At 44.5% G+C, this 27,028-nt stretch overlaps 1 protein-coding gene across 1 annotated transcript; it reads left to right on the top strand.

The window, feature by feature from the left end:
- Positions 1-15,679: 15,679 nt before the first annotated feature.
- On the top strand, positions 15,680-17,849 carry LOC8024594 (shematrin-like protein 1). The gene is made up of 2 exons (XM_029980696.3): positions 15,680-15,697; positions 16,674-17,849. The coding sequence occupies exons 1-2, from the start codon at positions 15,680-15,682 to the stop codon at positions 17,847-17,849; spliced, it is 1,194 nt and encodes a 397-aa protein (XP_029836556.1).
- The last annotated feature ends 9,179 nt before the right edge of the window (positions 17,850-27,028 follow it).

The following is a 27,028-nucleotide window of genomic DNA, read 5'->3' as shown; positions in this document are numbered from 1 at the left end:
CCATAGAAGATCTGCACGACTAAAAAACATCGCGGTGATCGGGTTAGTCTGGAGATTAAGACGACGGCTTCAAAGGCTCCTTTTTGTTCGCTTCTCTCTGCCCCTGGTAACACCAGGGACACATAAGACGACGAGATAAAAGACCATACAGCAGAGCGCATAGGGCGCTCATTCATTTGGTCTGTAAATAAAGACGTTTGAAAGAAGAAGTTCGCTTTCGTCTGTAGAAATAAGTGAGTTAAACATAAAGTGATTGTTTTGATCATTCTCATTAGCCAAAGAACCGAACTTGTTTGTCTTAGTAGAAGATTCGTCATTGGATCAGAACCGTCTAGGTCATGACGTCAAAATGACCAGCGTGCTGTAGAGGCCCCTACGTCACATTAAGGACTATGTAACTTCTTCTGAGAAAGTAGCCAATATTTTTCGAAACTATATCACTGAGTGCTATACTACGAATGTTTCTACAAACGCCATCTCTATGAGTAATCCTGAATATAACGGCACGTTGACTGTTGGTCAAGTTCACACAGAAGGAATCTCGGAGGCTATAGAGAGATTAAAGCCAAAGATGTCTGTAGGTGCTGTTCTTATACTTAGTTTAACTGTTAAGGGCTGCGATGAATTATTTCCTCATAAATAAGGGCATGTTTTTCAACCTTTCATTGAGGACTGGGGTTTTCCCATTTCTGTGGAAAAAGTCAGTAGTGGTTCCTGTATAAAATTTGGTGACGCGAGTGCGGTAGGGAACTATCATCCTGTGTCTTTGTTATGGGTATTTTAAACGTTTTCGAGATAGTTATACATGCCCGTGTTTCCTTTTAATGTAGTCGTAAACTAGCCAGTGGTCAGTACGAATCTGTGTTCTCTACTGAATTACGCAGTACCGATAGTTGTTACGCGAGGACAACTTGATCATGTTTATTTTTATTTGCCCGAAGCCATTGACAAAGGTAAATCATAAATCGCTACTGAATAAACTTATATTATAAGGTGCATCTTCGGTACTTTTAGGTTGGTTTAATATCTATATTTCTGAACTACAAATTCGAATACGCATTTCGAGTTGTTTGTGGGATGCTTTCGTGCCTAGTTCCGGTGTTTTGCAGGGATAAACCTTGAACCACTTCTGTTTTTCGTATTTAATAGCGATATTACACTGCGCTTAAAGAGCGCATAGATGTTTTTGTTTCGCTGACAATATCAAGATCTACATGAGAACTCGGTCGAAAGATGACGGTGCCTTTTTTTTTTTTTTTACAGAATGATGTGTCACATATTTCAAACTGGTGTTCTGGTGTTTTTTTACTTCTCAACCCTGATAAGACAAAACTACTTCCCCTCCGTAGAAAACGGGCAATTACTTCTTCTACGTACCTACTTGGCAATTCAACCATCTAGCGCGTCATTCAAGCCCGTGACCTTAGAGCGTGTCTTGACAGCAGCCTTACTTTTTCACATCGTGTTAGCCAAATTGTTGCCACTGTCCTTAGGGTGACGGGAATGATATCACGCCTTACGAGGAACTTTTCAAATCATCGGTACGTTGTGCGCATGCGTTGGTCCTTGGTCAGGGTTCGACTTGAATTTTGTAGTGCTGTCTGGAACTCGCTGACTGCAGCTGATGCGGCTCAAATTGAAAGAGTGCTAAAACAATTTACTCCTATTGTATAAGGTACTTTGGGAGGAAATGTTTTTATGACTACGAGCACATTTTTAAAGAACTATCGTTGCAGAACTTGTCATATAGAAAGATAGGTCGTGGCGCTCTATTTTTACATACGGCCGTATTTAGATAATAAATTGGTATCATCGTTATAATTCCATGTTACCGGCTCGTGTTGCTAGAGGACGGAGTGTATCTTACCCCTACATTGAATCAAAGGTTTCACCATTGGTTAGGATGCAGATTTGTGTTAATGAACTCTCCTCTCATATTGACTGTTTTGTCAGGTATGTTACTGTTCAGAAAAAAGCTGAATCTCTATATTTTTAATTCTGGATTCGCATGTCTTTTGCCAACGTCATATATTGTGTTAAATTTGTGTACTGCCATTTTATGTGCCAACATAGTACGACCTACTGGCTCTGGGACACGATGCAAATAAAACATTACTATAATAATAATAATTATTATTATTATTATAAATCATCCACACAAATAAAAATGAAGAAAAAATGCCTTCGGGGCCATCCCTTTTTTTTTTTTATGATGCCAGCTCGGCAGCCTTTTGTCGCCAACTCGCGAGTTGACAAAGCCCCTTGTTTTACGTATTCCTAGTAAAAATGCATATCACCGAACAGTCTTTTCAAATTGGTTGGCCGAGAATCGGAACTCTGAAGGTTCTTATTTTCTAGTCGCCCTGATTTCGCTTTGGCAGCTGTCTTCAGGGTGGAACGGAGTGAAGATGCCTGCCGATGTCATTCCCTAGGCGCTTGCTCACAACACGGAGATACTTTGCCAAACGGAACAAACTTTCCGCTCTCCGGTCACCCGTTGACGTCGTAAGAATACGTAACGGAGACTGGCCTCCAAGTCCTTGACGCGTACCACAGCTGTTATTCAAGATCACACGTCCGCCATCTTGAAGCTTCCAGCCGTGGTATCTTTATTGGATGCGATAGGCTACCGGAATATTTGCCTTTCATAAGGTTTACCGTCGCGATGAGAAGGTTATCTTGGCGGAAATGAAGTAAAATCGATCCTGAGTGCTGTTTCTTTGAGGGCTCGATTGCAGAAGAAGAAAACTCGTTGTGAGGAAGCAACAGAATATACAAACACGTCTACCACTTAACATAAAGCAAGAATTTTTCTTTCGAGATCAAAGTTTTTGTTTCTTTGGGTGAGGTAACAACACAGAGACCAACTTCGTTCAGCATAAGTGCCTGAACTCCGTGAGCCATTGAGCTGCTCTTTGCGGGAACTCTCGCCATTGCTTTACTTTTCTTTTTTTTCTTTTGCCACATGATCCCACGGGGTCGATGTCGCATCAGACAGGTTTTCGTGTAGGGGTGTTGCATGCTGCGGGCCTTTTTGCTGCTTCGACAGCCTGCCTTCCTGCTTCCGGAATCGTAAAGCGACTCCCGTTCCAGAGAGGTCTTCTCCTCCGCGGAATTTCATTTTCTGCCACAGCGAACGCTCTAAAAGGAAACAGAAAGTTGTCCGTGTAAGAAGACCGACTGAATGTGAAAACGTAGCGACGCAAACTTCTCACCCTACAACTTTTTTTTTTTTAATAAGTTTTGTTCATGCGGCGGTATGTGTTTTTATTTCCTTGCGTCAGGCTTTGGGGCGTCATCGAAAGCGCCGTCGCGCCCGCATGCTCAATTCATGTTAACGGGAAAATGTTTGGGGGCGACCTACATGTTGACATGGGAGTTCACTACAAGGGGAAGGGGCTGGCTGACTCGAGAAAATTTACCTCATCTCTAAGGCGGTATAAATAATGTTCGAGCGCGCATAGGTCACTTCTTGGAATCCCACCAAAATCGCGTAGTACACACAGATCGAGCGGCACCTTGCGCATTCGCCATGAAGATCGTGAGTACCCACACGTCGAGAGTTCAACACATGCACGAACTCACCGGGGTCAACTAGGAAGTGGCGGACGTTTTGGCTATTTGTACGGGAATCGTCGCGATCTTTCGTGCTTTTTTCGGGATATGTTACGAGAGATCTCGCGAGCGACATGGTCCGTTATAGAGGTAGCCGAACCGCAAATGACAGAAGCCTAATTTTTTTTTTTTTTGCCTCTCACGAAAAAAATTTGACAATAGACTGCAATAGACCATTTGCTATATTACCCAAGTATCAAGGAGAATGCAGGGATTGGTGTTCCACGCGCCACACGCGCACGCCTTCCCCGTATAAAAGATTCGAAGTAAATAACCAAAATGAAGTGTTGAGAAACGCGCGTGCAAGATGTCCTTTGTTTTAGGTATTTGCTTTAAAAAGTTACTACTGCTCAGGCCAGCTCGTGCGGCGCGTGGAACACCAATCCCTGCATTCTCCCTGATGCTTGGGTAATATAGCAATTGGCCTATAGACCGATCTCGCCAAGCGTTCGGCGCATGCGTGGCGCCTCCATAACTTTAGTCCCCAAAAGGCAGACGGCCTTGCAGGACAGGACTCGTGTCGTCTCGTGCTTTACACGCGCGGAGCTCCAACTGGGTTGTCGCACGTGCAGAAAGACGAAAGTTCCCTCGATGCATTTCGGCGGCGGTGGCGTAGTCAAAGAGGCTGTTGAGATCGGTCTTTTGCGGCGATGCCGAGTAACGAGGGGATAAGAGGGATTTTCAGGTCACGTGACCGGTTTTGTGGGGAGAAAAGCGGGGCGAACCCGTCGAGTTCGCGAGAGAGTGCGCGAGCACGCCGCTGTTTTCAGAAAAATACATAATAGAACTATCGCTAAACTACCAAAGCAGCAAGGAGAATGCTGGGAATGTGGGTTTGCGTGCCGCACGTGCTGGTCTCTGCAGCAGTAACTGTTCTAAAGCAAAAGCCTGAAACATGGCCCCTTGCACGCGAGGTCGTCAACGACTTGTTTTGGTTATTTACTTCGAATCTCTTATACGGCGAGGGTGAGCGCGTGCGACGCGTAGACTACATTCCAAGCATTCTCCTTGATGCTTCCGTAATTTAGTGATAGGACTATACACACTTCCAATATTTACGAGTCCCCAGCCTCTAGCGTGCGATCCATTCAGAACAGCACGCTCATGTTCGTCGCTTCGGAAAGTTAGCAAATCACGCGCCATACGCACGAACACTGAAAATTTAACTGGGCAGGGGCCCTTTTTTTTTGGAAAGGTCTATAGGGAGTATTCACTGGCGGCCATATCTGTGTGCGTGGTTGCTGAGCGCGTGCTGACGGCGATCTTCCACAGTTCGTTTGCAACGTGCATTCCACACCATTAAGATTGCCGGTCTTAGCAGCCTATTGATATAAGCTAGTTCTTTGCATGCGCTCCAAACATCGCCCTCAAATATGGCGTCCAGTGAATTGGCGACGTACGCGATCGAGAGCGTCGCTGTGGTCGACCTTCCAGGATTGGCTGAATGCTGACTCTGACGTCAGCAAAGGTTTTCTCATCGACAGAAATAAGAGGAATGTAAGAACTTTAATTTTGATAGTGTTGGCAGTGTTGCTTTGAGAGCGCAATGATTTTGAGCCTTCACCATGCTCATTGCAAACACCATCGAATTTGCAGTCCGCAAGGTAATGACGTCACGAAAGGGAACCATAGAAGGGCGCATGCGTGGTGCCGTCGTAACGTTAGTGCACAGGAGGCAAACGGCAATGCACGAGACGGTTCGCGCCGTGTCTTTCTCTGCACGCGCACAGCTCAGGTGGGGTTGTCGCACGTGCATCATACTAAAGTACCCTCAGTACATTGCGGCAGCGGTGGCGCAGCCAAACGAGATGTGCATGGGCGCAGCTATTGGCGACGTGAGCGATCGAAAGCGTCGCTGTGGTCGGCCCCCCACAATTGGCCGAATGCTGACTATGACGTCAGCAAAGGATGTCTCATCGATGGAAATAAGAGGAATGTAAGAACTTCAATTTTGACAGTGCTGGCAGTGTTGCTTCGAGAGCGCTATGATTTCAGGCTTCCATCAAGCCATTACAAACACCATCGAACTTGTTGTTCACAAGGTAAAGACGTCACGAAAGAGAACCGAACGAGGGCGCCACCAAAACATCTCGCCGCTAATAGAGCGACTGAATGATCCCAGAGTACCGAATTTCGTTCAGTTCACTTACCTGCTAAAGATATTTCATGAAACCTACGCTAATAAAAATTGAGTATGATGAATGCACTACCTAAATACACGTTTGTGAAAAGTTTCAATGGATTCCGTCAATTGATTTTTATATAAAACAAAAATGGCACAGGAATAGCTCTCGAGAACACCTGTAGTTACACTAGTTGGGCGTGCTGGAATCTGCTGCAACAATAACTATTCTAAAGCAAAAGCCCGAAACAAATCACCATGTGCAAGTGCATTTTTCAACGCCCTATTCTGGATATGTGCTTACTTCGAATCTTTTATACACGTAAGATTAACAACGCATGCAGCGCGTGTACCTACGTTCTCAGTATTCTTTTATTGCTTAACTAATTTTGCAAAAAAAAAAGTATATAGACTTTCAGCCAGACAATTTGAACCGCTTATTGGAGCCCTTTATTGTCGCTATCTTGGGCGTGCACAAGCGCGCACTCGCATCTACCACATTTAAAATCGTGAGCAGAGAACACTTTTAGATCGCCTCAAATCCACCGAGAAAATTCCACATTATAGAGTTACGTCATTCCTCTCGCTTTCGCGCGTCGCTTCATGGCTCTCGTATACTCTCCGCGGCGCGAATCCGTACAGATCGGCGGATGGATGAAATCAACTTGGTGGGAGCTCGACGCGTCCCGGCCGGTGTCGCCTTTAATGGACGTCCGCCACAGATACGACTCGCTCGACGCGCGCGAGCTCTTCTCTACCGCGCGCAGTACGACGTCGACCTTCGGCCCCGTTTCAGGAAGTCGCGATCAGATAGCGCGGCTGGACCAGCTTTTGGAGCCCCATAAATGTTTGTGTTAATACCGAGTGTTTTCGACTTTCCCGGGAATCAAGGTTACGCGTATGCCTCCGACACCCAAACCTGAATCCTCGTAATGTTTTTTTGTTTTTTTTTTTCGAAGATGCGTGTTTTTTAAGTAACAGAGTGCCTTACTGAAAACTAAGCGTAAATGTGTTACGTTTTACGGCTCTCTGTTGATTTTTAAAAGGTGGCATATCATTAATGTTCTTCTTAAATTCTGTGTTGTTGTTTTGTTGTTTTTTTTTGAAGCGGAGATTGTCAGTCAAGCCTTGAACGTAAACAGATGTTTATCTATTGCGCCATTTATTTTTTTCAATATCTTTATTGGCACTGGAAACCAAAATGTTTAGAAAAACTGAGACTTTTCTTTTTGACGTCTAGACCCAAAGTTTTTCTGTTGATATTTCTGCGCGGATTTCCGCGTCTATTCAGAAATTTAAATTTTGCCAATGAAGGTTCGACCGATAAAGTTTTAGATATTCGACCGATATTTCTTGTCAATCAAAAACAATAAAAAATAATATATGCATAGGGTCATATTTTTATTGAGGGGAGGACGCGTTTTAACACCGTCACCACCTTTTACTGCCACCAACTGATGTTCCTCTTTTTCGTTAAAACACCCCACAAAAAAAAGCTAGTTTTTTAAACGAAGTTATCCGGAAATTTCAAATGCCCATCGATATTCTTCTAATACCCTAGTTACACTAGCGCTTTTAACTGTCATTAAGCCAACGACAGTTGACTCAGATCGGCCGGAGTTACTCGGCGCCGCCAACTGCCTTTGAGCCGCTAACGATCATTGGGTTCAACTGAGCTGGCCTACCTCAGTATACCCTATTTCACCTTATGATGTGCCGCAGGAAAGGCTACAAGCGCGAGCTCCATTAACTATATTCCGTTCACCCTTAAGCTCAAACTAGGAGCTCCGCCTTCAGCGCGAACTTTGTGCCCTTGCCAACACAAAGTATGAACGCTGAAGCACGCCCAACCAAAGTACTGCGGAGGTCAGCGAGCTCGCGCTGAAGGCGGAGATTCTAGTCTCAGGTTAAGGGAGAACGGAGTATTGGGCAGGAGCTGGAACTGTAGGGGGCGCTTTATCGAACTTGCTGTCCCCACAGTCGGGTGTTTACGAACACAGCATAACAAAAAAAAAAAAAAACTGAACCTCGCCGAGCACGGTCTGGGTACGAGCGCTTCGGATTGACCAGTGCTACAGTCGCACCAGAAGCGGCCTTCAAATCATCATCTTCGATTTCTCGGATCAAAAACAAACAAGAAAATACGGTTAGTTGTCCTCACATCTGGAGTGTACCACTAGAGGCGTGACTGTTCGGACACCTCTCGCTGCTAACGCTTTGAGCTCGGGCCTATCGCCATCGCTGCCGTACACCATAAGGTGAAACGGAGACTGATGGGGGTTCGCCCCAATAGAGCTAAAGATGGCGGCGTCCACCGCCTCGCCGCCCATGGCCAGCGCCAGCGAAGCACTTACTACTGCGAAAGCTTTGGGGAGGTATCTTAAAGTATTGTAGCAGCAAATATTGTCGATTCGGGGCCAGAGCAGCTACTAGAACGATCACGGCACGTAGCGGAAGCCAAAGCACGGCGAGGGCGGCCATTGTAATGTCGGTGCCTACAAGACTTTCGTTCTGTATCTCTTGTTTGAATTTGTGGAAAAAGTTCTAATTGTCGTCTCTTTACTCTAAAATTTTTTTTATTTATTTTAAGCGTTTATAACGAAGGAAAAGTGTGCATATAATTCATTTGCATTGCTCTCTTAAAAAAAGAATAATGTGACATCAGTTTTGGTTTCATTTCGGTTTCAGCTGCGTCCCTTGACGCGCATCTCAACTGCAGGGTTGTTAGGCCTATGCACCGTGTAGCACCGGTCAACTTAGTTGAGCTCAATGACAATTGGGACATGTCAACAATCGTTGGCTTAATGACAGTTGAGAGCGCTAGTGTAACTGGGGTATAACACATTCAGCTTCTCCTGAATGTGACAGGTGCAACCTCGTGGGTCGCAGAATAAATTAATAAAAAGAAATGAGATGCTAAGTCGAGAAAAAGTCTATAGCCGGCAACAGGTAAAGAACACGGTTGGTGCGCCGCTTCTGAGCCCGAGATTTCTGTCTCTCATGATACTTCGTCGCGCTCTCAGCCAAAGCACGGCAGAAGGTAGCGAGCGCGTGCTGGAGGCAGAGCTTCTAGGTTCTTATAGACCTTTCCAGAAAAGGGCTGCTGGCCGGTTTCATTTCCAGTGTTCGTGCGTATGGCGCGTGATTTGCTCGCTTTCCGAAGCGGCGCACACGCGCGTGCTGAGCTGTGGAGATCGCACTCTGAGCTGTGGATTTGTAAACATTGGAAAGGTCTATAGCTTGTTGCCGACCCTATGATATTTTAGCGAAACATTGTGTGTCATTCTGTGGTTCCTCGGTAGAATTGACGTTTATGTTTTATTTATTTATTTTATTACCTACAAGGTCCAGAGGGCGCTACAGAAAAGAGCGGAATGTAGACAAAAAATGCACGAAATTGGCAAGAATACAAACAACAAACAAAGGAACAACAAATGTAGGTTTATAAGGAAAAACAAATAATCTTCAATGGCGAGTTTGAAAACTGAGGCGACGGTGATTGTGGCGATTAGGGTGGGTGGGCAAGTAGTTACATTCAGCGCTGGTCTTTGGTATGAATAAATTAAAACAAAAAAAAAATGTCAGTACGAAAATGAGGGACATACACTTCATTGCGGGGATCAGCGTAAGAGAGAAGTATGACGACTTAGAAAGAGGCTCACATTTCGGTGACTGATTATAACGGTAAATTTTGTGAAATAGAACTGTGACAGTTTTTTACGTAGGACACGGTGAGGGAGATTTAGGTTAGTTTTCATTGATGGATGCGCTTGATAAACGAGAGTATAGTTAGAGAAAATGAAACGAACACTGCGATTTTGTACTGCCTCTAGGTTATTAGTATGAAACTCAATGCCTGGATTCTATACTGATGTGAATTTTTTGCACAGAAAAACGAGTGTCACTCTTTGATAGAAGCTTTTTCTTGTGCTGCTCGAACACTCTCAGTAAAGCGAGGCTTATACTGCTGCTCCGTGCATTGTGACATTCACAAGTGACTCGTGTGTTTGATTAGACAACGGGAGGTTGGTGGGCGCCTCATGTCTCAGCTAGTTCCGTATCCTGTGGTCTTTCTTCAATAACGTTCATCGCGCGGTAGTGATGCACGACCACACGCGGGAACGATGCTCATCCAGATCAAAACGGGCGGGAGTGATGATCGAACCCGGGTTCGCTGGTTTATGCAGTGCGAGCTTTCGTTCCCCGTGCTCCGAGCTGCAATGCGTGAACACCTTCGTACACTGAAACCCCCTAGTGACTCGTGCCGTGACCACAAACCAAAACTCTTGCGCAGCACGCTGCCCTCGTGACATTCCTGGCCCTGGCGACGTTCGTCCACGCCGCAGTGCTGCCGGCGCCATACTACGCCGCCGCTCCGGTGTACGCACCCCACGCGCCGCTGCTCGCCGCCCCGGCACCCCTGTACCACCACGCCCCGGCACCCTTGGTCGCGGCCCACCCGGCACCACTGGTGGCCCACCCGGCCCCCGTGTACGCTGCCGCTCCGGCGCCCGTGGTGGCGGCACCCGCTTTCTCCTACTCCTACTCGTCCCTGGCACAGACGCACCCCGTGGCCGCCGCCTACATAGGAAAATGAGGGCCGGACGAACAATCCGGTGGATATCGCCGCCGCAGGTCAGGCAGTTGTTCTGACTGTTACTTCCAAAAAAACGTGGTTTTTTACACTTCGCCTTCGCCTCCTCATTCCAGGGAAGAGTGGTTCGACTAGAGAGGCAAGCATTAACTACTGCTCACTGACATATAATAAACCTTTAGCCAGCTTTATTTGCATCTGAAAATCACTAACTGACCGCCAAATAACATGGTGGCGAATATGCCGTGCCGGGATAGATTTCTCATATCGCTGGAAAGTTGATTTTGTTATGTCGGTGGAAAAAAAATAGATGCTTGCTTTTCAGTAGATTCAGATCATTCATTGATACAACCGTTTATTTTCGAAACTTTTTTTTACCGTTATTTCAACGGTTTTTTTTTTTTTGTTCCCTCGTTTTTCCCTTGCGTATTTTTAATCGCCACTTCCGCCAAAGCTTCCTCAATGAGGGACTAACTTGGACTGATATCTTATGTTTCATTACCTTTGGTACTTTTATAATATTTTCTAACTGCTTTAGGATCATTCAATGATGCGTCATGATATGCCTCCACCATGCCTCGTACAGGCTGAAATAAACATGCGCGCTCGAGTCAATGCCCTACGAACGTCAGTGTCTTATAGAGGAGCTTCTCGTCTGCTAATACTGCAGATTGGGCGAGTTGGTAAGGCATCATTACGAACCAGCGCACGAGTAGACAGTTACTCAAAATCCAAACACACAGAAAAATACACTCACAAAGCGCTGAATTATCAACTGATTTGTATTTCAAACTTCCTCTTCTTCGACGCCAAGGAAAAGGTCTACCTGTCTACCTGTGCGCTGGTTCGTAATGATGCTTCTCGTCTGGTACGAGCTATCCTGTGGTCAGAGCTACTCCAAAGAATGGGCTCGAACGTTGATCTTTCACCATGTGCTTCTGAAGGATTGAAATTCTCTTCCGGGTCGGTGAACTTCGAGCTGCTAAGACCTCTTTCCCGTATGTTTGACCTTCACTAAGTCGAAAGCGACAAATGATTTGAATGCATGCTGAATAAGAGATTAAGAAAAACAACATTAAAAAAAGCCTACGTGAGACTGACTGAGAAAACGCACACACAAAGAAAAAAGAGAAAGGACAGGCTCAGATACTGTCTCGCGCAGGAAGTTGTTCAAGAAATAAAGCAAAGAAAGATATGATGAAAAAAAAAGTTGTGGAAGGAAGGAATAACAAAACAAAAGGCAGAAAATTTAATCTGAGTAATTGTCAGGGTCCCTGAGCTGCGGGAGAGGGATGGAAATACACACCACACACACACGCACACACACACACACACACACACACACACATATATAAATATATATATATATATATATATATATATATATACTCGAGCACGTCTGCAGACAAGTTTTGTATGACCTATCTGACAGGGCAAGTCATAACAAAAAAGAAGGCCGCCTCAGACAGTTTCTGCAGACGATCTTTTCTATGATGTGTTAAGCAGTGTGAATCCAGCCGCTTTATAAAGACTCTACTGTAACTGTAAACGCAACTCCACCATTAAAAAATATGTTTTTGTTTTGTTTTAAGGTTATTCTCTTTCTTCGACCTCCTCCCTCCTCGACCTTCTTGCTCTCCCCCGTGACTCGATTCTTTTCTCCCCTTCTTTCCGCGTTTTGTTCTACTTTGCATTCGAGATGCGAGCCAACGTATCAGTCTCCTATTGACCTCGTCTTATCTGCCCGCGGACGTACCTTACCGTCCCTCGGGTTATTGTTGCTGGGACACGCTATCTATCCTCGACGCAGCCTGGGCGGCGACCCGAGCAATTTCGTGCGGTCGGAAACAAGGTTGCGAACGAGGACTTGCGTTACGGTATACTATCCGAAAAGTTACTCTTAGAAACCTGTTTTCAACCATTTGTGATACAAGGGGTATAGGAAGCGATTACGAAGTGTGTCGGGTAACTTGCCGCCTTCAAGACGAGGACTGCGAAGCACGCGGGGGATATAATCCGAGACACCTTTAAACGAATTTCACCAGCTCGTCTAGGTAGAACTCGTAAGGACACCATTATGAATTTGACCCTAGACTCGCGCGGAAGGAGGTATCGGCCCCGGTGTTAATTCATCACGGTAAAGTTTTACCTGCTCGCCAGAACACTGACTGGATTTTAGCTTATCGTAACGATACTCAGAAAAAAATAAACAAATAAGGCAAGCGGTGCTGATACTTCCATTCATTCCTTTATTCATACTCAGAACGCTTCGCGCCATTTACACGTTGTGCACTTTGTTTTGGTCTTATAATTCTCAATTTAAGCCGAAATTTTTTTTTAATTCGGTAACAAAACAAACGAAAAAAAACGGTTAAACCTTAATGTAATTGTTTATATCGATAAAAGAAAACGACATCTTAATTTCGGCCTTCTATCGCATAAAAATATCGACTATTTATTAAATTGTGCTTTAAGACTGTGGTACCTTTCACTGCGAATGTAGACTGATCGTTTATCCTTCCAATTACATTTAACATACGTCGTTAGGAGAGCATGTTTTTCTGATAATCGAAGTTAATAGCGTTCATGATAGCAAAGCTCTGCTGTAACACTGAAGCAAAGATAGCTGGCGCTGCTGCTTCTTTATATATTAAGTCATGTGTTCCTGCGGATCACCAAAGAGACGCGTCGTGGGACCTGTTTCAGAAAAGTCCTTCACTTCGCGACTTGTGCTCGTTAATTTACGTTAGCGAAGTCGCCTTTATTTCTTTATTTCAAGATGCTGTCGATTCTTGTTAGGGATTATAGCATTTCTAAGTGAGAGATTGGCATTACAGGTATCCGCAGTTGACTCGAAGTAATCGCACTTAATCAAATACTGGTTGTGGGACACCTTTTCTTGAATCAGAAGTGTGCTTCGTAAAAGATATAATTCACATGTCTCGTTTTTTTTTTTTTGTTTTTTGTTTTTTTTTCTTTTCAGGCGGATCATCCAGTCACTAAAAACCGAACGGTCATTCAATAGTGTCATCCCGTCCTCGACGCCAGCGAGAAGCGACGTCGTTTCGCAGTCTATAGCAAGCTACAATGTACCTTAATCTGGAACGTTTATAGTAAACATCTTCGATCTGAATTTCCAATATGCTATGTACCAAGAATAAACTGCCGTGTACTATGTCTGCCTACACATCTTGTTTATTTGAATCTTTATAAAAAGTACCTATTAAACACCTTTCGTTTGAGTTCCAAGGGATTATTATCGCTCCCCGGTCAATGAGATTGCGTCATAGCCGATACCCGTGAACGATTCACGCGTAAGCAACAAGCGTGACCAAAATAAGTTACGTCCGAGTTTCTCAAGCTGTCAGTGATTATAGTCAATTAGTGTTCTTCTTTTCTTTTCTTTCTTTTCTGCACTGCGTCGTTAAAAATGCATTTTTCAATTGTTTCGCACCCAAGCCCTTATATTTAACTATACAAACTATTGCGCAGTTTGTTTCAAGATAATAACTGTAGGAGCCGCCCCAAATATTCAGGAAGAGATTACGTAACGTTGTCGCTCATTGTAAATGCATTACTTTTTTTTTCTGACGTCACGGGAAGGGGGGGGGGGGCATTCATCACTGCCCATTTTAAATACTGGCTGCCACAGAAACAGAGCTTTGCTCGATGAAATTGGTCATTAAGTTTAGCGTTGTTTTTACTATCCGCGTTTGTTTTCACCGTCCCACGCCCACCACCCACACTTTCTCCAGAATAGTTCCTTCGCTTCTGGGCCATTGAGATCACCTTACGTGGTTATCTCAATGGTCGAATCGATTCGGGGTGCTTGCATTGTTCCTAATGCATATTTTTTTATTATTATTATTGCTTGCTGGCATAATTAGTTTACTTAAATATTTTTAGTGTTAACTCATCTATAACGCCAGCTCCTGTTTGTCGTATCGCATTTTTACACACAGTCATTCTCATTCGGAAAGTACTTCTTTAGCGGTTAAAATAACATCGCACTTTTTTGTATTTTTTCTACCTTTTGGACACTTAACCCGTCAACTAAGGTGGCAATCGCCGCGAATTACGCTTAAATTTACGGACCTTTTTTATCGCGCCGAGAGACGCATCACCGGTGCGACCGACTTGGACGCTCAAGTGCACATTTCCATACACGTGAGCGTTTTGGGACAGATTCTTCCCGGGGATAAGAGAGACTCTCACGCGCAAACAAAAGTCATCATCAACAAGGTCGCGATCTATATTAGACTAAAGAAGTCTTTTTTTTTTTTTTTTGCTAACGAAGAAACATCTAAAAGCTTTTAACCCTTTCTCTGTTCCCGCCGCACAGACAGCGACACAGAAACACACACACGAGACAGACGCACTAACGCACCACTCTCCCAGTCTAGTTGACATATCGCATTGGACACAGTCAGCGCGCCCGGGTTTCTCAATGCCACCGCGGCGAGGACAACGCAACCCTTATCGACACCCCACATTAAAAAGCGGAGGAACACCGCTACGTATCCCAAGGAAGATTCTATCGGGAACCGTCACGACGTCCGCCAGGAGCCCGTTCTCGTATTCAAGGCACCGATCGCGCTACGACGTCAGCTCTTCCTCCTCGTAAACACAGAATTTATCCGTCTTCTTTCTCCCCTGAGGACCACCCGGTGCTCTTCAACTCTCCCTTTATGTCGCCGTGCGTGGTCTTAGCCTCGACCATTCTTTGGCGTCTCACACAACCCCTTCTTTGAGGCTTGGATTCCCGCCATCGATAACGGAGTCCACCTCCAAGCACGGCAGGCTGCTTCAGAACATTAACGGCGATCCGTCTGGAGAGTGGAAACACTTAAACAAATAGCGCACAACGACTCCGACGATTGCAAACTTCGGGCCTCGGTGTACGGAAACCGCCCCTCCGAGATGGGGAAGACCACGTTTTATCGGCGAAAGACACGAAAGGGAATTCATTGAATAGATAAAACAAAAAGTGTATGACACCGTCGTTGTGGTCGCGAGGGGGGTTCCGTGGCCCTGCGGCACCGGGGGCGGCCTGGTACGCCCCTCCTCGGGACAGCCTGGTTTCTTGGTGGGAAGCGTGAAGAGCCTGCTAAGGAGCCACCGTGCAGCACGGCGCTCATCTCTCGGTGATCACTTAATCCAACCGAGGATTATCCCAGATAAAGAGATAGTGTTGACGTTCCCTCTCTTTTCACCGGCATTTTCCGACACATTTCGCTCTTCGCTTTCCCCTCTCCGTTCGTCTGTAGGCTGGTATAAAAGTGATCTTGGCTGACTTTCTCTTGCACAAACACAACTTTGCGTCGAAAGTACTCGGATCTCTACTAGAAATGGCTGGGTTCAACCGGGTGAGTGTACCCACTACGCTTCTTAAATTCTCAGCGTTTCAAAGTTCGTTTCGCTCGTGACTGTTCGAGCAGCTATTTAAATTAAATGATATCAGCTCTTTGGTCATTTTACTAGCCAAAGAAAAAGAAAGTTCAGGCACAACACTCTAACCAATGCCTACGCGTCTACTTACCTGCAATACACTCGAAGAACCAATCTCTGCGATCTATGAAATCAGCTCAGCGAACAATGAGGCGGAACATCTGTTAAGACCTCAAAATGAAGTCTGCGTTGTGGCATTACGCACTGCAAGCATGACGCTTTGCATTGCGTAATGCCACAGCGCAGACTTCATTTTTAGGTCCAAACGGATGTCCCGCCTCATCACTGGATGAGCTGATTTCATAGATTGCAGTGATTGGCTCTTTGAGTGTTTTGCGGGTAAGTAGAAGCGCAGGCATTTCTTAGAGTGAAGACCAGCGCCACACCTAAACCTATACTCCATCTCACAAGCGTCTGTAGTAAAAGCTAAGGCAAGAACGCGTCGCTTTGGAAAGTTATACACGAGTTATCGTACAAACAAAAACATTCTGCTGAACTAGGCTCACGCGCCTTTGCCTTTGGCTGTACTGCAGACAAATGTGGGATGTGGGGGACAAATGTGGGGGCCCTATGTGCCTGGGACTTATGGTACTATTAACTTGTCATGTTCGTGACAAGCATACAAATATAGCACATTATACAGACGTACACTATAACGAAAGGCGGGATGTTGTAAGTTTACTTCTATGAGCACCCGCCTTCTGGATTCAAAGACGACGATTAAATGGTCCCTGCTACCGCTACACTAGATTATAGACTTATGGCTTGATTTAAGGCACGAAATGTGAAATATTACCAACTCAGGTATGAGTTTCCAACAGGAAAGATTACAGCCATATCAGTGTAGCCCGTTCTATAGATGAATCCTCCAAAAACTTTCGAAAATTCCGGCAGATCCAGCTGCTGCTTCTGCACTCCCTGGCCCTCTGGTGCGCCGTCAACGCCGGAGGCCTGCACCCGCACACCGAGGGTTACTCGCACCAGATCCACCACCCGGACGGCTCGACACACCACTCGACCTTCATAAAGCACAACACTGACGTTGTGCCTCGCGATCACGACTCCAGCGTTTACGACCACTCCTCGGGACACGTGGTGTCGGTCCACTCCACGGGACCCCACGGAGTCGGCGCGTACGGAGGAGGCTACGGTGGTTCCCATGTCGTAGCTGCAAGGCCGGCGGGCGCGGCGCTCTACGGCGGTGGGGCGCTCTACGGCGGAGGGGCGCTCTACGGCGGAGGGGCGCTCTACGGCGGAGGGGCGCTCTACGGCGGAAGGGCGCTCTACGGCGGCGCGGCATACGGGGGGGCTTACCTGTCCCGGCCAGCGGTCACTCAGGTGGTCGCCCAACCGGCCGTCACTCAGGTGGTCGCCCAACCGGCGGTCACGCAGGTAGTTGCCCGCCCCGCCGTTACTCAGGTAGTGGCTCCCGCGACAACCTCCGTTGTCAGCCACGGAGGTTTCGGCGCCGTCTACCCCGCCGGCTACGGCTACGGAGGCTTCGGCTATGGCGGTTACGGCGGCCTTCGCTATGGCGGTGCCGGCTACGGCGTCGGTCTCGGCTACGGCGGCGGCGTTGGCTACGGCGTGGGTCTCGGCTACGGAGGTTTTGGCTACGGCGGCGGTTACGGCGGCGGCTACGGCTACTCCCGCACGTCCTTCCAGAGGGGCCCCTACATCGGTAACAGGAGGATCCCGACGGCCTTCGGCGAGGTCCACGTCCCACACCACGAGTACCACCACCACGAGCACGACACCGTTCATCCTCCGACCTTCGGAGCCTACGGAGCCTACGGAGGCTACGGAGGGGGCTACGGCGTCGTCGCTCATGCCCCAGCTGTCCAGGTGGCGGCGGCTCCGGTTGGAGTGTCCGTCGTTCAGCCCGCTGCGGCCGCCGTCTACTCCCAGAGGTTCGCGGTGCACGCAGCACCCGCTGCTGCCGCTGTGGTGCAGGCTGCACCCGCTGCTGTAGTCCACGCGGCGCCCGCTGCCGTCGTACACGCCGGAGGTGAAGTCCACCACAAGCTGGTTGGTCCTGATGGCTCTATCCTCGGCCGGCTTAAGAAATAAGAAGGCCTTAGGGTTGAAGATGGATGGGAGGAAAGAAGTGAGTAGGGTGCTGGATTTCGAAAAAGATTCTGGAAGAGAGGCACCTAACAGCCGCTGGAAGGGTTGGTTTCTTGTCAAGGAAGACCTCTGAAGGAGGACAAGATGAAATGAAACGAAGGATTTTTTTGTTCTTGTTTCTTAACGGGGTTCAAGGCAGGTCCGCTGTTCATGTGTAGTTTACGGGCGAGTCATGTATATTACGATGCCTGCTATCATGGAAGGTTCAGGTCATCATGTTTTTGCGAAACGAGAGACGCTCCACCGATTTCGCTTCATTACAACACCGAAGGAAATGTCCCTGGGAGTGCAGGGTGACGTTAATATTTTAATGTCTGGTTCTGTACCTCTTTTTTAACTTTATTTATCTTCGTGATTAATAAACTCTTTGCACTAATTGAGCGTGTTGTTGAGTTTTGATCCTGCCCAATAAAACAAACGTATTTTTAATGACGATAGTTCACGCACAAACCCTGTACAAATCTTTACATGTATTGCTTTATGTCACAGTTTTATTTAAAAAAAATATATATTTTCAACATATATGCCATATATTAGACCTACAAACGGTACACTCAAAGTTGCCATTAAACTTTTTGCGTTTTTATTCGTTTCAATACACGATGTCTCATAAAACGCAGACCGGGTTTCATGCTAAGAAAAACGCAATGCGCAGGACGAAAGTTAATGACGTAATAGGCCACTATCAAAAGACTTGTTTAGAAATTTGTATATTGTCAGATAGAGTTTCGTGTTTATTCGTTTTCAGTAATTATCACCTAGTCGCTAACAACTAATGTATTGTTTGTACCTGAAACTTGCTGGGCATTATGAAAAGTCACTAAGAGTCACTTTTAGGAATTTTTAGGACACGGCAGCATTATCCTACATACAAAAAAAATCGGACGCAATTACGTGGTTTTTGTTATCTACTGGCTGCATCTTAATGCCATAAATGTGTTTACTTTGATAACCGCACCGGCATTCTTGTGACTGCAAGCTACCGCAAACAGCCAATAGGACACCGCAACCATGGCGTCGCCTTCAAATCTTGGATTCTTGGGAAATGTTGGATTCTTTGAAAACGCTCTAAACATCCTAAATATTTGGAAATGTTACCTACTTAGTGGTCTTTGATGATGTCATGCAAGTTTGCAGTGTCAACCGTATTCTACTAACTAAAACGCTATCTACTTGCAAATTATCTAGGTGGGACTTTCGGTAATTAGCAAATACGTCATCTCCTTTGTTGGAAGGGTAGTTCTTGCAGAAAGGTTTTGGTCTGCGTTCCGTGAAACAACCTGTGTATTTAGGTGATGCCACGAACAACATGAGCATGAACTGCCCGCCAAGTTTTAGTGGCGTATACCTTACTGCCAGTGCTCAAAAAAGCTCCGGTTCGCACCAAAACTGGAACTCAAAGTTAAGTTTAGGTCTCAGTGTTTTGGCTTTTTGAGAATCATTTGAGAGTAACTCGGACGCAGCTCATATATTCAGCACGAAGGAATAAGATATAAATAATTTTTTTTTTAATTCACCTTGAAAGTATGGAAATTTCTCGACTATGCGAAAGCAATATAATATATCAACTTAACTAAATAATTGTTTCTCAATAGGTTGAGTATGGTAAAAAAAATGACAAACATTCGAAATGATAAGTTTCCTCAAATCCCTCATTGAGTGCCGGCGTTTCTTAAAAATACTAATGAGCATCAAAACCTACAATTTTTATGTTTGTGATTTTTTTTTCTCAAAATATATTCTATCAAAAGCGTTGTTTGGTTGTTTGTTTGTTTTCTTGTGACAATCACAATGACGTTAGAAATATAAGTATAGACAGGATCAATATTCTGCGAATTAGTCAAATGCATAGTTGTCTCTTCCTTCATTATTATTCATTTCAACCAAAGTGCTTTATATATATATAATTAATTTCGCCCTCGGTCAGTACCGTTCTTAGGCGCTGCGATAAACTCGATGCAAATATTCTTTAGATTTTTTTTTTACCATTGGAAATGTTAGAAACCTGAGGAGTTATAAGAATCATCACATGGTATACACAATACCATATGCCACACCATGCACCTAGGTGCTGGACGTGACCGAATTCCACCCAAAATATTTTTAAGCAACTAGGTCCGTAAAAGTGATAAAATACAGAAAACGCTCATTTAAAGAAGGCGGGCAGGCGAGCAGGTAAAAAGTTGACATAACAGCCGGGGACAGGGAAGGAAAAGACAGACGGATAAAAGGGAGGGACACCACACATGATCAAAGTACAAAGCTGTGTTCGGTGACGTTGTGCACTACCTCTTTCTTTTATTTCTTAATATACCTTTAATGGCTAACAAGTGACATTATGTCGTCTCCACAAAGCCTATGACTGCGGCAACATGACATTGACTACGGCGAAGGAGACTGGCAGCGTATTAATGCATTAGTGGAATATTCTCAGTTCGGCGATGTACCGATGCCGATCATAACCGTTTGCCTTTCAACTTGTAGGTAAGAGAGCGCTAATTGCGTTAAGCTATCGTTGTCACGGTGGTGGTTTGCCTGACTCCCTGTTTGCTGGGTTACCTTTATTGGTTTTGTTAGAGATCAAAATGAATGAGTCAACTGATTGTTTTGCACGCTTTAGGCCTTCTCCAATGATAATGCGACTATTGCGTGCGTTGAGTGCACAAAAAGTTATCACGTAGGGAAATAGACCGGTACGAAAAAAAACTTGCTTAAATACATGACGGCGGAGGAACAGCAGCTCTTGGCACTCCGTCACATGTAAAACGCCCGCTAGACGTTCACACAGTTTGTCTTTTTTGGAGACAGGCAGGGTAACCGAGGATGATCTCTTGACGCAGGGCTCCCAGGAGTGCAGTTTGGTAGCTATTTTGACAAGACTGTCAGAGATTGACAAAAGTAGATTGAAGTACTGGGGAAAATTAGGGGCGAGTGTGAAGAAATCGCTCAGCGAACAATCAAGCCAATCCGATGTCACGCTGAGTAAAAAGGAAACCAGACGCAAGCAATAAAAAGTAGAGAAAGGAGCTTAAATCAGCTTTCCACCAAGAACGACGAGGTTCTCGCAACGTGAAAGACTCACGAAATCACAACTAATCAACGGAAAAAGAAATCAGATGAACTAGAAGCCAGGATGGGGGGCAAGTGACCTAGAAATTCAGGTACTCAGAACTTCACTAAACGAGGCAGAAATGTACTTTCGTCGAAAGAAAATAGAGATTCATGGCACAATACAGCAACCAGATTAAGATGTAACGAAACTTGTTCAGGATCTGGCACCCAGTCTTGGTCTCCCCGTGCCCAAAACTTAACACATTGAGGCCTTGCACAGGCTAAAAGCCAGGGAGGGCATTATACTTCCGATCTTGGTTAGGTTCACGGAGTTAACGAACAGGAATGCGTGGACGGAAAAACGAACTGGACTTAGAACTGATGGAATCTTCATTAATTAAAATCTAACCAGAATTCGAGGACTGTTCTGGGAGACAAGGAATGCTGCCAGAGAAAAGGTATACAAGTATGTATGGATGCGTAATAATAAAATCTTCGTAAGACAGAGAGAAGGTGCGGCTTCTATTAGATTTAATAATGCAGGAGATCTGAACAAAATGCATTAAAATGGAAAGCTCATTTCAATCGTTTTCCGAATGGGAGGTTTTTGCTGAGCGCACCAAAACACGGTATTCGATTTACCTCTTGCATGTTTAACGTTAGAAGTCTGCAAAAACACTGGGATCAGTTAAATGTTTATTTATCACGCAGGTTCAGTAACCTATAAGTGTTAGTATTGACGAATATCGATGTTGATAAAGCTGCTTGTCCCGATTTTAAATTTAATATTTTCCCTTGTCATTCATTCTTTGTGCCGTGAAAAAAATAAAAGGTGCTGGCATATTTATGTTTATTATGAATGACTGTGTGTCAGAACGTCAGGAGATAACATTCACTTCTGCGGAAGTCATAGCAGTGCAAATATTTGGACAAAACGCGTCATTTACAATTTGTGTCGTTTACAGGCATCCCGCCCTCAACGTAGCTTCCTTCGCGAGGAATTCGGCTGTTTTTTTTTAAGGAAGTTCAATAATAACCCCACCTGATTTTGGAGTATGGTTTTTACATCGACTGTAAAAATTAGTATAAGTAGGGATCATCTGAATACCTAAATATATTAGAAGAATTTGGTTTGGTAAACAGTATCACCGACTGTACAAGAGAAGAATGTTTAGGAGACCATATGTCGCAAAGCTGCATTGATCACATCATAGTGAGAAGTAATGAATTTGCAACATTATCCGGCGCAATTAAACAAAATGTTGAAGATCGTTACTTCGTAACAATAACACGACCTGTGCATGACGGATGCATTGAAAACCTTGAGACTTAATGAAATTTTATTTATTTTGGATAATAAAAATATGGAGAGGTTAATCCAGGCGCACGATTGGAATCGCTTTGCAGAATATGATCATATAACTATTTACCAGCCCCTAGTGGATAAAATTAAAAAATATACTCTTACTCAAAAAAGAAAGAAAATGTAAAAATATTTGTATTAAGATATAATGAAACTATGCTACTCTAAGGTCAACTTATGGGACAGATGTAAGCAGAATACTGGCAACTTACAACTAAAGGAAGAAATACGAAAAATGAGAAATAAGGTACGATAAGACTAGTAAAAAAGATATATTACTTGAGGGAATTTAAAAAAAACAACGAAGGTAATTCTAGAAGAAATTAGCAGCTCGCACGACAATAAACAAATCATGCGGCTAAACAAAACATTAATTAAACAATTATTAAAAAGTTTGATGAAGCTACGGACTTCCGAGAGCTTGAAAACTCTTTTAATCATACGTTTGTTAGCACTCTACAGGGTTTGAGAAACGAAATCAATAAAGACAAAACTATGGGAACGACGATAACTAGTTTGAATTCAGCATACTTACCAATGATGTCGGAGCGAGACCTATAGGAAATTATCTTTAATATGTCTTTGGTGAAATCAGCAGGATATGATCTGATACGAATGCCAAATATTTATTGTAATTTTGACACATTAAATGGTGTGTTGCTTAGCATTCTCAGTGACATTTTTGAAATCGGGAAAATCCCAGACGGTATGAAATTTTCTATCATTAAGCCTGTGCACAAGAGTGGGTCTAAAAGAGATCTTAAAAATTATCGGCCAATATCCATACTTCCAGTCGTCACACAATTTATAAAAAAGTATTTAGCAAAAATGATGAACTCATTTTGTGACATGTAATTGGCTAATACACTCATTGCAATATGGAATTTGTAAAGAAAAAACAGGACGTTGCTAATGTAAAATTATTCATTTAATAATCAAATCGCTCTAGCGCTCTTTCTCGACTTCTCTATAGCATTTTATACCATAGATTATCCAATTATGTTAGATGAGCTATGTAGAATTGGTTTCAGGGGGCCGCTTTACAGTTTTTAAAAACTACTTTATGAACAGATAGCAAGTGCTGAAGATTAACGATCAACCAAGTTATCCAATTCAAATGAAGTTTGGTGTTCCACAAGGCTCTACCTTTGGTCCTTTACGCTTGAGTATATAAAATAATGAAACAGCCCGCCTGAAACTAAAATCAAAACTATTTCAATACGCAGACGACACGGCAGTAATACTACCATGCGAACAACAAAATATTGCAGCCCCTATTTTTCAAAATTATATGGCTGAAATAATTAGGTGCTTCGCTAATAACTATACTTTTGTCAATTATAATAAGACTCAACTTATGTGCTTTCGAAATCCTCATAAACAGATTACATTTGATATCCCTCTATTTTTTTCATGCTGGTCATTGTTGTCCATGTAACTGCAGGACATTGGTGAATGTTAACGCAGCATGTTATCTTGGACTGCATTTTGACGAACATCTTTCTTGGGTGATCACGTCGATAATGTTATAGAAAAACGTCGTGTTGTTCCAGTTTATCTCTGTAGATTTAAAAATGGTTGTGACATCAATTGGACGTGCAAAGGATACAAATCGATGGGAGTATCTGTTATACAATATGCAATATATACTAAATATAAACAAAATATTTATATAATTATTTGCAGATGTATCACTAATATAGTGTAAGCATCAAAATATGAAACTTAACAAAAATAGAGAGAAAATGAATGCAGTCGGAATATTGTAATTTGAAAATATTTTAAACTTGTTTGAAGCAGTAACTATTTTTCCAAGGATTTCAGAGAAGTACCCCAGCACACTAAAATATCGACAAACAGAAACCTATGCTATTCCATAAATATACAATAACTATATAAAAAGGCAATGTTAGCATTATGTTACCACTATATCTAATAGTCTGCCTGGAGATCTTCTTCACCTATCGTCCAAGAAGCAGATGAAAAAAAATGAAAGCCGTTTACAATTCCATGTAACGCCGAATTAGAGCGCAGCTCTTGAGGAGGAGGGAAGGGTACTGAGGGGAGGGTATGCCCCTCCTCCCTCCTCCTCACCTCCTCATCTTGCCTGCAACTCCTCCCTCCGAGCGGCGCGGGCGTCGCCGTCAGCGTAACCGTGATGTCATGTGGCCCTCGTGACGTCGCGTGACCCTCGTGTCCTCACGGGAATCACGTGACCCCCTGGCGTCACGTGACGATGACTATGACGATGACGTCATCGTCATCGTGATGACGTCATCGTCATTGTCACTGGTGACGTCACACTTGACGTCACCAGTGACATCACGTGTCCCATATTGCAACGCGCAGTTACGCCGACGGCGACGCCGACGCCGCTCGAGCCGGAAACGGGCGCCTAAGAGCTGCGCTCTCAAAAGATCAAATAGTTGTGTTTTCCCCAACAGGTCTAACTAGATCGGTGAGTTGAACGATGAAACTTTGTGTGAACGTCCGTATTCTTCATTGCCGCTTGTTATTGTATGGCGATCTTTGTCATTACACTCTTGAAATGTGCTTAACTGAATTATACTGTTGAAAAGGTTCAACACGAAGTAGGTCTGTACTTTTGATTGTATTGTTTCTTGTTTTATATTGTTAAGTGCCAAAACTGTTTAATTATTTTTTGTTTATGACTACAAATTGAGGCGAGTAAAGTCACTGCCCCGCCCCGCATACAAGCGTTCTACGCTTAAAGGGGCACTGAAGTCCTTTTTGAAAAAGGTCGTTTTTGATCTTATATTGTTTAAAAGCTGTTAGTTCCCGCATATACCAAGTCGTATATTACAATACCGCCTATTCATCTCAGGGCAAGCGAAAAACATATGGACCCTTTTTTTCTCGCGGACTACATTGTGTGGACTAATGAAAGCCCTACAAAACGCGCAGGTTCTGAATGATTTTATTATAACTTGTTTCTAAGAGAGCCTGATAGGTACGCATTTGGATAAGACTCAAGACAAGAGTCATCTTTTTCTCCGCGGGCGAAGCCATCGCTTCCAACTCGCCGACAAGCGCCCTTCGTCGACCACTTCACTCGGAAGAAAATCCTTCCCGAAAAGAACGTGTCGCGATCTTGGAAGAAGCTCTTAACGAGAAAAGAAGCTACGCACGGTTGCGATTTTGGGTTTGTTGGGATGCTTAGAGCATCGAGACTGAGTTGTCATCACAAAAGGACGATCTCAGAATCGACTTCAGTGCCCTTTTAAGAGAAATGGATGTGTTTCTTTTTAATCAATTTTATTTTTATTTGTATGCTTATTGGTGCAGCACTTTTTTATTGTGCATTTAAGTGAATTCAATCTGAGTCTGGCACATTTCCGCCATTGCTTATTTGACTCTAATCTAAGTTAAACCTATATCGAAGCACATAGTTACTTAAAGCTTAGAATTTCGGCAAGTTCATTGTAAAAATAGAAACTGCAATTAAAGAGCAATGTTCAAATAAACCTTTATTTCACACACTAATATCTTTTTTTCTTTAAATCCTTTTTACTAACTTTTACTGCCCCCATACCCCGGCGAATTTTAAACGTCCACAACTCGAGTTGTCACGTCAACAACGCATATTTAATATTATCTCCTCTCTTCGGAGCTCGGACGCCAGGCTGCGCCAGTTTTTGCAGCGGACTTGGATAGGCCGTAACTCCCCACTTCTCTTCTTTCCGTCTTTTTTGCTGGGGGCGTGGCCTCCTGTTCAGCTTGGTAGATTTGAACAAGTGAGCAACTCAAATCGTGGAGAGCGTCTGCAGTTTAATGACGAACATCTCGTGCGCAGATTTGTCATATTGGGTTTACGTGCCCACGTGTGCGTTGTCGCGAGCCAAGGAGGACAATGGTAGTGGAGATGGAGCGAGGCCGAATCGCTTGCAAACGACCGACGCACTCGGTTCCTCATCGCAGCTTGTGTTGGTGAAGAAAACTGGCGGCCGTACTCCTGTTTTCGTGGTTCCACATACTTTTGATTTTCGCTACGCTCCTAAAGTTGAGAACTGACAATTTAACTTTTACCTAGACTCATGGTGACTTCAACTGCTCCAGCAGCCATCTACACGGCAGCTCCACCCAAGGTCTGACCGGCGTTCCCGCCTCCTTTTCCACCGGAACAGCCGTTAGCTCTCTGTCGGCCACTAAGGTATGCCTTCAATCTACCGCAGCGGACCTCGCGACTAGCGCTCGTTGTCATAACATTCTCTGGTGGTGTCTTCTCTTCGCCGGTGATGTCCCGGTTAACCCCGGTCCTCAGCGTCCTGGCTGTGCTTGCTGCACAAGACGAGTGCGCGATAACCAGGCAGCTCTCTGCTGTGACTCCTGCGGGGGGTGGTTTCATCGCGGTTGCGTCCAGAGAGAGAGAGAGAAGTGTTGAAAAGAAAGAAAGCCTGGGTGGTTGCGTCCATATGTCGCTAGCTCAGTACCACCGGTTGAGCTCTTGCGAAAACCCGTGGTTCTGTTTAGTCTGCTCGCTGCTTCGAATCTCAGATGATATTTTCTAGCCTCCTGCACCTGTTGTAACCGGCGCGCCTCTGGGCAAAGCTAGTTGATAGCGGCGTCCTCCGCTCTTTCGATAACAGTGCGGTCAATCACATGCCGAAGTGCAGCCTCAATAAGCCCTTTAACCTCTGGTATACCACTTGTCGTAGCCTAAAGACCAAGACACAAGATGTTGACACCA

This window comes from Ixodes scapularis, unplaced genomic scaffold (genome assembly GCF_016920785.2).
Source record: "Ixodes scapularis isolate PalLabHiFi unplaced genomic scaffold, ASM1692078v2 PGA_scaffold2__306_contigs__length_199485367, whole genome shotgun sequence".
Classification (NCBI taxonomy): Eukaryota; Metazoa; Arthropoda; class Arachnida; order Ixodida; family Ixodidae; genus Ixodes; species Ixodes scapularis.
The sequence above is the reverse complement of the archived record's forward strand: the minus strand, read 5'-3'. Positions and strand labels throughout refer to the sequence as shown.